The 13704-nt window shown below is 35.0% G+C and overlaps 1 protein-coding gene across 6 annotated transcripts in view; it reads right to left on the reverse strand.

The window, feature by feature from the left end:
* The window catches only part of NCOA1 (nuclear receptor coactivator 1), a 149936-nt gene that overhangs the window by 50001 nt on the left and 86231 nt on the right, over positions 1 to 13704 (reverse strand). For all 6 annotated transcript variants that reach the window (XM_011356558.2, XM_011356562.2, XM_011356557.2 and 3 more), the window contains 4 exons: positions 13135 to 13312; positions 10752 to 10931; positions 9370 to 9465; positions 5094 to 5234 (listed from right to left, as the gene is read on the reverse strand). In XM_011356558.2, the coding sequence (XP_011354860.1) occupies positions 5094 to 5234; positions 9370 to 9465; positions 10752 to 10931; positions 13135 to 13312 (595 nt within the window). The remainder of the gene's footprint in view (positions 1 to 5093; positions 5235 to 9369; positions 9466 to 10751; positions 10932 to 13134; positions 13313 to 13704) is intronic.

The following is a 13704-nucleotide window of genomic DNA, read 5'->3' on the forward strand; positions in this document are numbered from 1 at the left end:
AAATCTTAGCTATGTTCTCAAATGCTTATATCTCAATTTATATTTTTGCTCTTGTAGGAATCTAGACTTATTTTTGTAATGGAAATCAATGGAGACAAATTTCTTGATTTATTGACAAGCCCTATAAAGTGAGAAAGAACCAGAAATTCAGGCTAGCATGAGAACATTAAATACTTAATGTAGATTACAGAAACATCAATAGTCCTTTGGTAATTATGCTGCCTTAACTTGTAGGATCATATCTAAACTAGTAAAAATTCCAAAATTAGAGGACCTCTATTAACAAAAGGAAATGATTACACTTTAAGTTTTGAAGTTAGATTATTTATTTTGGATGATAATGTGTGGAATACGACTTAACACAACTCACACATTCTTTGAAATGAAAAAATGGCAATAGTAAATATAACAAAATGTTAATTAGAACCTAATTAAGACTATCCGGTTAACTAAATTTTTTTGGTGCTCAGTTGTTCAGACGGACATATCACCAAGAAGGCAGCATGGGTCAATGAAAAGAATATGAGTGTAGGAATCAGATTTAGGCTTGAACTTTGTCATTTTTAAGTTTAGGGCTTAATAATACAAATTAGCCTTCACACATCATCACTAAAATGAAGCCAATAACGTTGTGAGATAATAGCAAGCTTGGAGCCTACAACAGAGCAGGACTGAATGAATATTTCCTGAATAAACACCAAAGAGAAAACAAACAAGCAAGTTCCAAAGATATATGTCCTGAACCATATACATATTCAGCTATCCTAGATACCATTTATACCAATAGCTTCAACCCTATTTAAGAATCACTAATATTCTGAATTAAGATATGAGTAAGGGAGACATGATTCTTTACAGAGCTGGTTGGATAAACATTTGATTTGCACACCAAATTTTCCCCATAAGTAGGTTTCAAGGTTTAGGCGTGGACAAAATCATCTGGAATCTCATTTTGATCACAGGTCTTGGCCTTGTCTTCTGATCTAGTTTTGCCAGGCATAAAGCTAGAATTTGATTGCTGACTCCTGTGTCCACTTATAAAATTTTTGGAACACTTAGTGGGGAGGGATATTATTGATGTAGTATAACTGACACTCCAGAATCTCTTCAAAGAACTTTAAAATGGCAACTGTTCTTGTTTTTTGTTTTTATTTTTGCTTTTGTTTTACCCTAGAATAGGCCTCAACAGAGCTATGAAGCAAAGGAAACCATTTTCTCTGGTCATAGCAGCTGTAGGAGTAGAGCTATTTGGGTTTTTCGCTCCACCCAATTTAGTGCTGGGATAACCTCAACAAGCATGACTTAGTGATGTTAACTAAATGGGCAGATATAAAATGTGTGGGAAGGTACGACAGGTCAATGCTGGTACAGATTTCTTTTTCTCTTTGATATTTCTCTAGATATATTCAGAAAGAATGCAATTTAAAAAAACTATTATTAAGATAAAGGAAAAAATTACCCCTAGATGCTCTAAGATTTTCAATCATCAATGACTAAACTCTATTCAGTATAACAATATTTCTAAAAAAGAAAAATACTCATATTTTAAATATTTCCAACAAAATTTGAAATAAAAAGATTTTCAGTTAAGTCTGTTATATGGACCATGGAATTCACAAGTCTCAAAGAACATTCTGGTTAATCATTTATATGGGTAGTTATATTTTATAGCAATGCTTCCAAACTTCTTGATACTATAAACTGCTTCCAACTGTCCTGTGATTTTTTTTTTTATGAAAATAACTTTATTTTGTGATTATAAAGTTAAGGTAATAGAGAAATGAACAAAGAGTAAGTAGTCATTTATAATCCCATCCCTCAAAGATTAACATTTTGTGAACCTTCTAGAATTGCATAAATAAATACAGAAGAGTGAGATCATACTGTACATGATGTGCTTTCTTAGCCTATTTTTCAATGTAACGATATATCCTGGACATCTTTCAAAGACAAGAAATGATCCATGGCATCACTGATAATGGGTAAACAGAACTTTCATGAAACTTTCCTTGGCTATCTAGCCCAACATGTCCCATGACTTCTACTCTCCCTAAGTGCTGACAGATGTGCTACAGGAAGAAGTATTCTGAGGAAAAATAAGCCTCGGTAACAGTCATATAGGTACCTTTATTGCAGAACTTCCCAGAAATTTAAATACCTTAAATATGTCTTATGAATCCCCCAAAATGGGAGACCAAAACATTTCCCAAACTTAATTCAGCAGGAAACATCACTTCCTAGGTTTAGCTATTCATATCTTGTGGAAATTAGGTTTATATTTTTCCAACTTCTCTGTAAGAAAACATCTTAGAGTACAGACTCTAATTCAGTAGTGTGAGTCGAGTCTAGAAATCTGGTTTAACATTTGCCTCTGATGAAATGTGGGACATATTTAACCAAACCTTTCTTTAAGGGAATGGTCCTGAATTGAACAGAATGGGGGAACCTTCTTCTAGTTTAAACTTTTCCTCAGCTGATCCTGATATCCATTTCCCCCCCAAACTTAATGGAGAACTATTGCTATGATCTAATTTATACTGAATGCTTTCGGGTATTCTTTGGCTGAAATGTGTTTTCAAATTTGATTCTGGAAAATAAAATGGTAAACACCCTTGAAAAGCAGTCCACGAGCTTTCTCTTTCAAAAGCAGCTAAAAAACTAAATAACTAAATTAAATTTTTAACGCATACTAGGATTTTATACCAGCCACTGCCTTCGGAGTTAATGGGCAGGAGAAAAGAAGACAAAAGGAGGACAGATTTTTCTTGCCTAAATATTAAAACACTGTCAGCTTTTTAAAAGTTTTACACGAAGTCAAGAATACAGTGACATAATTTGTTTCACTCTTTTCACACTGTCCCGACGTAAACAGGCAGCAAGGAAACTGCAAATGCAAATTTACACCTCTGTCCACTCTTGATAGACCAGTGGTTCTCCAACTTGATGTACAAGCATTTCTCATTTAAATGTGCTTCGCTTTATAGTGCCTCACAGATACTGGGTTTTTTACAAATTGTAGGCAGGACTCTCCACCAGTAAAAGGATTAGGACTCGCTTTATGGTGATACTTGCTTTAATGTGGTAGTCTGGAACTGAACACTCAATTATCTCCTAGGTACACTTATATTTAAGCATTACCTTTGGCGCTGGTTAAGATATCTGACCCCCTCATCTGAGATTTTAATTCAGAAAGGATGTGCTCAACCCATGAATGCAGTCTGGTAAGCTGTCCAGACTCTCTGAAACACTAAAATCAGAGTCATGTGAAGTCTGGACAACTTAATACCGAGAAAAATATAAGTAAGTTATTTCTATTAAGGAATTTTTTTTCTTAAAAAAAAGGACAGTAAGAAATGACTAATGGAGAAGAGGTGTTGAATTATATTTCTTTACATTTTACTCTAAATTGTTTTACTTCATATGTTAATGATAGAATAGTTACTTATTATACTTTAATTAATCTGTTTGATAGAGAATTGTAATGGTTTAGAAACACATATCTTAATCCATTGTTCAGTCACATCTATGGGGAGCCTAGTCATTTGGACAGTGAGACGAAATCTAGACCTGCCTTGCTTTGGTGGAAATAAATGTATGTAAATTATAGGCAAATAAAAATAAAAATCTTTTAAGTCAAGTCTTGGAAGGCCCAACTTATAAAGTTAAGACAAAAATCAGAGGGCGTCATATACTTCAGCAGTTTAGGCAGTGAGTGGAGAGAGTGTCCTGAGTCTCAAATCTACACAAAAGTCAAATGCCACTCTTGGCAGAGGAAGTCACAAACTTTGCAACCAGTGGGTGGCATTAGTTGCTTGCTGTAATGGTTTTCAAAGGTGACTGCACTTTAGAATTCCTTGAGGAACTTTTAAAATTACAGATTCTTGGTCCTATTCGCTGAAATACTATCTTTGGGGATGCTACCAGTCACAAGAGGCCCACTGGAGGACCATTAGTCTGTAGGAAGCTGTTCCAGAAGTAACCAAACTAGTGAGATTCATATAGATGGCTTCCTGAAAAAAAAAAGGCAAGCTATTTCCTTCATATCATTAGGAAGCAGTTGACCTAAAATGTAATGGATGGAAAATCATCTGTAAACTTAGGAAACCTAATATTATGGGAAAATATTAAAACAAGGATAGAATAATAAAAATATTTAAAAATTATTTTTCAGGAACAGCCATACAAACAATCTCTTTCCAAAGAAACTATTTACTTAGAGATTGGAGGATAAATTATGCTGCAAGGGAATATTAGGCCACCATAACTACATGGCAATATTTTTAAAGTGCATCAAAATCCCTTATCTCTGAATCTCTATGAACTTTCTGGCCTTAATTCTAAGATAATTTCCCGTCTTTCTATAATATTATTAAGTTCATTAAGGGTAGGGAATATACTTGTTTTATATTCCCATAGACTTACTATGATGCAGCAGCTCTTCAATTACTAATTAATAATTTCATATGACATTTTTAATGTGAAACTTCAACGAGTCAGTAGGTGCAGATACTGAAACGGTCATGAAGTAAACATACTCAATATATATCTCTACGTTGTCTAGAAGCCCTCTGATATGTCTGTTCTGCTGGGAATGATCTTCAAAAGCCAGGAAAAATATCACTTTCTCTCTGAAGCTATCCCTGATTCTTCAAGTCAAAATTAATTTTTCTCTTCTTTTGGTTATACCTTTATTATTGCCCATGTCAAACTGATTTTTAAAACTGTCATTTATCCTCTCACTAAGTTTTGAGCTCCTTGTAGGCAAAACCCTGCTTCTTAATCATCACGTATCCCTGGCATCTTACATATATGTTCTATGTATGTGAGAAACTTGATATATGTCTGCTGAATGAATGAATGAATGAATGAGTGAGTGACCACCATATGATATCCTGTTCTTTAAAATGTGTATCCCAAAATTCAGGATCCACTCATGAATTACTTTGCTTACCCATTTCTTCCTTTCCTAAAACTGATTATTACAAAAACCATAATTTGGAGAAAATACTTATCGAGCCATAAGTTCCACACAAATTATTCAATATTAACAAAGACCAAGGGTAGTGAAAATATTTGAGAGAGAAACACTGTACCTTCTTGAAATAGTTGTCTGGCATAAGATGGCTCTCTGCCCTGAGGTTGGAAAAAAGCATAAATGCACTTCCTTACTAAATCTTCCCAGCCAGTTCTGCCAGCAGCTCTCAGGGAACTAGTATCAATAGAGATGATTTTACCTACACAAAGAATGAAATTGTACATTTACGACAGCCTCTTGATATAAGTCATCCATATTTGAAAACAAACAACTACATCTCAGAAATATTCTGCTTCCCAAACGCCTAATGGAAAAAAAGCATTAAAAAGCACTATTAATTTTTATCATCTGTGGTAACAAAGTATATCAATGACCTGTTAAAATTGTTTTGGCCTTGGAGTATGTTACATACTAGTTTGTCATATTCTAAAATTCAATTCCAGTGAAATATTAAAATCATACTATAAAGACCTGAAGCTGCTGAAACTAAGGCCAGTCAAATTCCTCTGGCTTGCTCTTCGGATCCTCCTCTCCTTATACTAATGACTGAACCACTCGTTGAGGAGAAAGAAGCACAGGTGAATATATTATTTTGGTTTAAATTAATTTCCAATAACTAAATGAAGAGGATATGAGAAAGTAAGCAAATCTTTTCCTTTCTACTTCCTCTTGGGCTGTAGGCAGTATTGCATTTAAGAGTAAACAAAGACTGAAAGCAACGAAATCATAAAAAGATAACAAGTGAGAGAACATTAAGAATTCAGGTAAATTATTCCTTAGTTAATTCGGAGACAATCCAGTTTGTGATTGTTCAGATGTTTTATTTTTTATGCAATCTTATATTCACACAAAATAATATGGGTAAGATATATACATATATAAATTAGATTAATAAAGTGAAAACCCACAAACCCAGCATCCAATTCAGAACCTGAACACTACTAATAGCATTTCATTAAGTTTGTACTCATTTGTCACATCCTCCTGTCGATGGACACCTAAATTGTTCCCTGTTTTTTGTCATTACAATCAGTGCTGCTATGAATAACTTTCACATTTTCCATGGTGCAAGTTTGTGAGAGACTTTCTCTAGGGTACATAGGCAGGAATGGAACTGTTGTGTCGTACGTTATGTGAATGTTCAACTTCATGATATTAAACTGTTTTCCAAAAACATATATGACAGTTATTGTTAATCCAACATCTTCTCCATCACTTGGTGTTGTCAGGCTTCTTTTTTTTCCTTCTTTTTACAAGCAGTAGGTGAAAAATGGTTATGGTCTAAATTTGTTCTCCCCAATTAATGAGGTTGAGCATTTTTTTGTGTTTATTCATCACTCACGTTTCCACTTCTATGAATGCCTGATTGTCTTTTCCTCATCTTCCCTTTTCTTACACAATCGGCTCAAATCTATTGCACTGTTTGTGCCTCCTCATTTTAACGAATCATGTCTTCATGTATTTCACTTGGTTTGTTTAGAAATAAGTATTTATTAGACCTCTTTAACTTAGTCTTGAATCTAATGTGCCTGAGCCTGTCTGAGCAGGCTGTTGCCGAAGTCCTGACATAAATGTAGATGGTAGGAAAAAAATAAATTAACACTTAAAGAAGGAAATTTTGTTATTTAAGAACAGTTTAGAGAAAGCTTGATGAACTCTGTGACTGAAACTACAATTTTGGATGTTCTAAGAATTTTAATTATTTACTCCTCGTCTCTTATTATGTCAGAGATCAAGAGTTGGTTACAGCAGAGAAAGCACTGTTACATAATCCCCACAGGCAGTAATACTCCCCAAAGGCAGTGATTAAGGGAGAAGCGCATGTATGCGTGCACGTGTTTATGTGTTCATGTCACTTTTGGCCCATGAGAGAGCAAGAGAGTTTGCAATTGTGAGACTGGAGAAGAGAAGTGGTTAAATTATCAGCAATGATAACATATGATTGGGCAAGGCAATGACTATCTTAGGAGAGAATCATGAATAGGTTGATTTAGAATATCTCTGCTTGCTAGAGGAAAGTTTAACCAACAGACCAACCAAACAAACAAACAAATAAACCAGTGTTCAACATTTCCTGGTAGAAGACTTTTTTCTTTTTTAAGAAACAGGAACTACCCCATATAGGATTAAAAGTATTACTAAAATTTTAAGGAATTAAATATCTAATACTTACTACAGTAAGTTATGTTTTATCTAAATCTGTTCTATGATATAATATCAGTTTTACATTTTAAGAATATTTTATATTTCTCTGGCATCTTTCTGTTTTATGTCTTATATTTTCTTTATTATCTTCTGTGTACTAGGTGTGTACAGCACAGTGATGCCCTTTTAAGAGTTGTTTGGTGGAAGGCAATGTAATATAAATAAAGACTGCTATATTAGGGCCTAAAGACGCCTGTTCTTAGCAACTAGCTGCATGGTTTTGGAAAAATTGCCATTCCCTCATTTGTAAATTGAGCAGCCTAGATTCTATGATCTCTGAGGTACCCTTTGGATTTATAATTATTTTATAATCCTGAGCTTAATTTTTTAAATTTTTATAAATTTATTTTTAAATCAGCTATATCTGAGATTTTATGCTGAATCCTTGGTTAGAAACAAAACTAATAGTGATAACAATGTTTCTATGGGAAAATACAGTCTTCTTTACAACAATCCAATTTAGGATTCAATTTATAGAATGCAATATGAGGAAAAGCTGAAAAATACTGTTCCTAAATTAGCCTCATAACTTTTAGCCCTCCCCATCTCCCACATTTATTCTGTGGCCTAACCATCACCCTTTTCCAATGAGCTTTTATTCTGCTCTCTTGTGTGCCCTTGTTTGGTTTTACTGACACAAAAGACCAGTCATAATTTTTAGTGAACCCTATTTTTCCTCCATGCAATGAAATTTTTGGTTTTCAATAAAGGTTTATTAAATTTTTCCAATGCTGTTCACTGGTGGAAAATGGAAAGGAACATGTACATGGAAGACTTAAAATGGGAATGAAGAAAGGTATGGTAATTGATAATTGCTGCTTTTAGATGTGTATCCCCAAGCTCCTAGACATTCTCTTTACTATATTCTAGTATCTGTGCTAATTTATCCCCACCTGCTCTTCAGTAAGAGCAGCTGACAGTGTAAAAATGCAAGAATAAAACACACAACATAGGAATATCAGATTTCTGGGACTAAAAAATTAGTAAATTTTGTAATAGGCCCATATAAACAATGGTAAAGGTAAAAAAGTATGTAAAAACTAAATTTTCATAAAGAATAAAATTTACTAGAAATGACTTTTTAAATCTCAGTGTGATAAAAAAATACATAGTATCTATTTTAAAATTAGAAAAGTGAGTGACAAATATATAATTCTGATTGATAAAAGTACGAAAACCTGATGTGTTAGAGCGAAGATAAAATTATGTAGTATATGAAAAATACCTTACAAATTGTAAAGAATAATAGCAATTCGTTTTGCTGAAAATCACGCCGAAGTCGGCCTTGAAGCGGAAGGCCTTACTCTCCCGTGCTCTCGACTCCGCTCACTGTGGCTCTCCTGCCCTTCTCGCAGCTCTTCGCTCGCACCTGTGAGTCTTACCTAGGGCTTCTGCAGCTCTGCTTCCTCAGTCGGGAGCACTCATTCTGCACCATGCCCCTTCCTCCCTGTCCCCTTCCAAACCCCGTATTTTGCTTAGTTGGCACCACCTCATCCTTCGGGCTTGAGTTCAATATCAGCTCCTTAGACAGGCTTTTGTTAACCAGCTAATTTTAAAATAGGTCCTCCCTGTTAGCCTACTTCATACCATCTCACACCTTTTTCATCATATAACATACCACGATTTGTAATTACATCCTTGCTTTCTGCTCAACCATGTATGCCTTGAGCAATCACACATAGTGACAGGCATTTCTAGGCAGTCAATAATTGTGGCTGAATAAATTTTTTTAAAAAAGAATAAGGGAAAAAAGATAGCTAGATACATTTAAGTATAAAGTAAAACCACCATACTTGTATCCATTTATAAATGAATATATTTATATCTACATTGCCATAGTTCCTTAATTTATTCCATGATTACGAAAAATAATTTATAATCAAAACAAATACAGGTACGTGAATAGTTATAAAATAATGTTCTCCCCAGCACTCTGCTCGTGACGATGATTACAGTATTTAAAATGCACACTATCAAAACCACCACTTAAAATGTTTTCTGCATAAGACTAGTCAACAGAGTCCGAAGAGCAGAGAACAGAAGGACACAAAATTTTGGACATAATTAGTTTTAAAAGCATAGTCACATCATTAATACTGATGGAACATTCTGAACTTTGTAGTTCGTACCTGTAGTATCTTGCTTGGTCATAAAGGATTCTACACCCGTAATAGCTGGAGGCCGAGGTAATCGCCGTGCAATACAAATCAAACATGACTGGAAATCTGCCCAAAACAAGAAGGGGAAATTGAAGAGGTTAGAAAATGAGTCACATCTATTACTTGCCATTAACAGTTTTTATAGAAACAGTACATGACATAGGATCTGATATTGGAGTCACTCTGATATAATAGTATAGAAATAAAATTGCTGGCAACCAAAAACTGGCAACTTCAGGTAGAGATCTAGTTAGCATAAATTATTCCTTCCCATGGAATGTTCTTACATAAACTAGAGAAGACTGATGCATCTCATGTACTTGGATGATATCAACTTGAAGTAGTAGTTCTGGCTAGATTTAGGCAACACAGTGGTTTTTAAACTACAGTTTTATAATCAATTTCCTATACTCATCAGTACTTACTGGCCACAAAGATTATTCTTACAATCACTGTGCAGATAATTATCATATGAGAAAAATAACATTTAACTGTTTCTGAAGAAGCATAATTTGCCTTTGACAGAGGACTTTATGTTGTAGGATCTATAATTTTTTCAAAGTCTCATTTCCAATTTTTTTTGAGTGCCACACACAATATCACACAGCTAAATATGAATTTAATCACATAAGGCAGCCCTGAACATGTATTATGTAGAAAGTCCCCAACTGACTGTGGCACCCATTCCCTGCTGAGACTGACTACATACATGGCCTTTTTTGCATCTGACTGACTTCTCTTTCTCCTACCTTCCCAGGTCCTTACTCGAGTTTCCCATTTGTGGTGTTCTTAACTTAGCTCATTCTAAGTTCACATGGAAAACTCACTCACTGTCACATATTTAATGCTATGTTGATACCGTGTTCATATTAGAGCTTCAGCTGTGTTTTCATCTGTTCATAAGCTTTCTCCTTATAAATTACCTTGTATGGCCTTAAAAATGCTAACTCTATCCTCCAATGTTCCCTACACTCTAAACTTGAAACTTTAAAAAAATCAGAGCTGTTCAACAGCCTGCTGCATCTGGTACATTTCCAACTGGCAACAGTCAGTGACATCTCTTATTTCGAGGCAGCAAGTTGGTTTGAATTTGACATTTTAGTGGTAATGCCAGCTTAAAATTGAAAATTTGGGGGCATTTTAAAGGAATGATTCTAGATATTAGCAATTTTTTTCTTAGGTATTTTTAACAAATACTTTTAACAAATAGCAAATTAAATAGCCCTTATGATACATAATACAGTAACCAAAAATACTCTCTAAAGAAGGCAGTTTTTATGATTAATTACCTCCCTACTCCTGAAAGCCATGGAAAAAGCAATCAAACACCTTAAAATCACCCTTTGTTTTACCTTCTCCATCCTCTTGAATTGATTTTGGCTGTGACACAGTGAAACACTGCATTACTTCATACCGCTGGCAAGCTTCTTGGTTCTCAATGCCTGGCTCGTCTGGAGGGTGAATTAGCATCCTGCAGTTAAAAGTATGGCTATTTCGTCGTGTTGCCTCTTGAGGCCAAGGAACTCCATTTACTGTGGAAGAAAAATTGATTATATGCCTGTGAATAAAGTGAAAAAAATACAAGCTCTGAAGATACAAAAGACATATCTTTAGCCATCTGCTTAATTAGATACTTGGATTAAAAGACAGACAGACCTCTTCAGATCATCTAAGGTTATCCTGAGGCAAGAGGATACTTATCTTCCTTAGCAAATCAAAATGTCTACCAATTAGAAAACGGTAAAATTTCCAAGAGAGTGTATAGAATTTCCCCGCTTGAAGATAAGAACTTACAAATACCCTAATTCATTAACAGCCTTTATAAAAACAGTTAAAGACAAAAATTAAAAATTAATTTATTAGCTCTTTTATTTAGAATTTTACAGCAGTTAATTAATAGCTTTTACAGCAGTTAATTAATAGCTGTTTCCAGTTATACTCTGGCAATAAAAAAATGATTGAAAACCATAGGTCCATTGTTAAGCAGGAGTGTTACCCTGGCAAGCATGAACACCTAAGGATGGGCTTGTGTGCATGCACACCTTCCTGGAGAAGGGATTCAAAGTTTCTCGAAAGAGTCTGTGATTCAAAAAAAAAAAAAATACTTAGAAAAGGATAGAGACCAATCTTGTTTCTTATAACCATTTTTTTTTGCACTTAATCTTATTTGCACATATTATATACTACAATACCTTGAATATTGTGGGTAATCGATAAGTTACTACATAAAAATGACTGTTAAAACAGAAATGCCACCTGATTCAGTGTAAGAAAACTGAATTCAGTTATAGAAAAGATGTCTGTACATTTCCAGTGAGAATCAGTCTCTACGTGGCGGGTCGCCGTTTCCCACTTACAATGTTACATGCAAACCATGGTGGCAGTCAGAGGGCGTTTAAGGTTGTTCTCTCACCATTCCCAACAGTGTTCTTATCTTATCCTCTCCATCAACCCTCCTTCCTTTTCATTATGTCATCACTCTGCAACTGTTAGAGGAAATCATGGAACTAACCTAGACTGGAGTAAGAAGTTTCGGTTCTGCTATGAGCTAGTTATAAGATTTGGTTTAATTACTTAATCTTTGCCTCATCTTTAAAATAAAGAAATCTACTATATTATCTCTAAAATCATTTCCACTCTAAAATTCTATAATAAAACATATAAGACCCCTTGATAATTCAAATATCAAATTACTGATTTTAATAGAAACAATTATTTCAGGATGCAGTTGCTATAAACACTTATTACATTTTTCAAAGGACAAATCGGCTTCCATTCCGTCAAGTAAACAATGTAGAAAATAGAGAGTTATGGATAACATTTAATCTGCATGTTTGGTTTAGTTATATAGGATCTCTAGCCAAGACTCTCTCCCCAATTTTGGAGCACATATAGGCGTAAGATTAGGCACATGGCTTAGTAAATGGAACGGAGGCTGGAAATCGGACCCCACCCATCCTCTGAGCCAGGATCCTTCGTCAGTGAACAACCCATCCAAACACATTTGGAACTCCTGGGTTGAAAGCACTTATATCCAAAAATGTTTATTTTAGTAAATATGTAATATGACAGTTTATTCCACTACCTCCATTCCCTCCCCCTCCTTTCCTTCCTCTTTTCTTTCCTTCCTCCCTTTGCCCTTCCACCTCCCTTTTTGCTTTTTCCCCTTGAAGCAGATTGGTAGGAAGGATATACATTTGTCTCTTTCTTGGACATAATTAAAATGGAAAACAAAGAGAATTTCAAGCAGAAGCTTCTTGTGGCAAAGCAACTATCTGGTCTGCCTCCCACTATGGTCAGATGATTGTGGCATAATCCAGAGCAAGATGATAAAAGCAATGCTCTCTATTGGCTATTTCATGGGTCACCAACCCCTGGGCCATGGACAGTACTGGTCTGTGGCCTGTTAGGACCGGGGCCGCACAGCAGGAGGTGAGCGGCGGGAGAGCCAGCAAAGCTTCATCTGTATTTGCAGCCGCTCCCCTGCGCTAGCATCTCCTCAAATCATCGGGCATTAGATTCTCGTAGGAGCACTGGCCCCTGGTGTCAAAAAGGTTGGGAACTGCTGAGCTATTTGATGACGTTCCCCCTTTACATCTCAAGATGAAACTAAACTTAAAAATATTTTAAATGTAACAATATTAGAATAATACTATGTGTTATAAAAATAATAACATTACATAAGGAGAATCTACAGAAAGTTCATATTCCTTTAAAAAACACACTTCTTTGTACCTAGTGATTTTGGTAGCAGATTCTTCACAAATTCTGCATGATCCCCTACATGCAGTATGCTGTAGACACTGGTATTCATTAATTCCTCCTGATTGTAACCCAAGTAGCTGGTCACATTCTCTGACACAAATACAATTCTCCCTTCACAGTTCACAACAAAGAAAAATCCATCCAAAGCCTGCAAAGCCAAAAAAAGAAGAAAAAAAAAAGATTAAGAGGTCGGGAGGTAAAAAGATAAAAGAATAAACATATGCATTCTTGTATTAAAAAAGAGATGAGAAATCTGTCATTAAAAGGGGGGGACCGAATAGAAAATTTAATATTGTATGTTCTTTGCGGAGGGGTCAAGCTTATAAAGAGATTGTACACTGTTTCAAATAGGCATGAATGAATATGTCACCCTTCTTCCTTAGAAAGAAATTTTATGGGAGCAAATGAGAAGTGATTGACCCATGCATTCAGTCATAAACATCTCTAAACTATAGGTTAAGAACTGCTCTCTACCCTCAAGGCGCTTATGGTAGACAGACAGAAACATAATACCAGTGATAAATGTAGTATCAGAGACAT

This window comes from Pteropus vampyrus, unplaced genomic scaffold (assembly GCF_000151845.1).
Source record: "Pteropus vampyrus isolate Shadow unplaced genomic scaffold, Pvam_2.0 Scaffold28, whole genome shotgun sequence".
In the NCBI taxonomy this organism is placed as follows: Eukaryota; Metazoa; Chordata; class Mammalia; order Chiroptera; family Pteropodidae; genus Pteropus; species Pteropus vampyrus.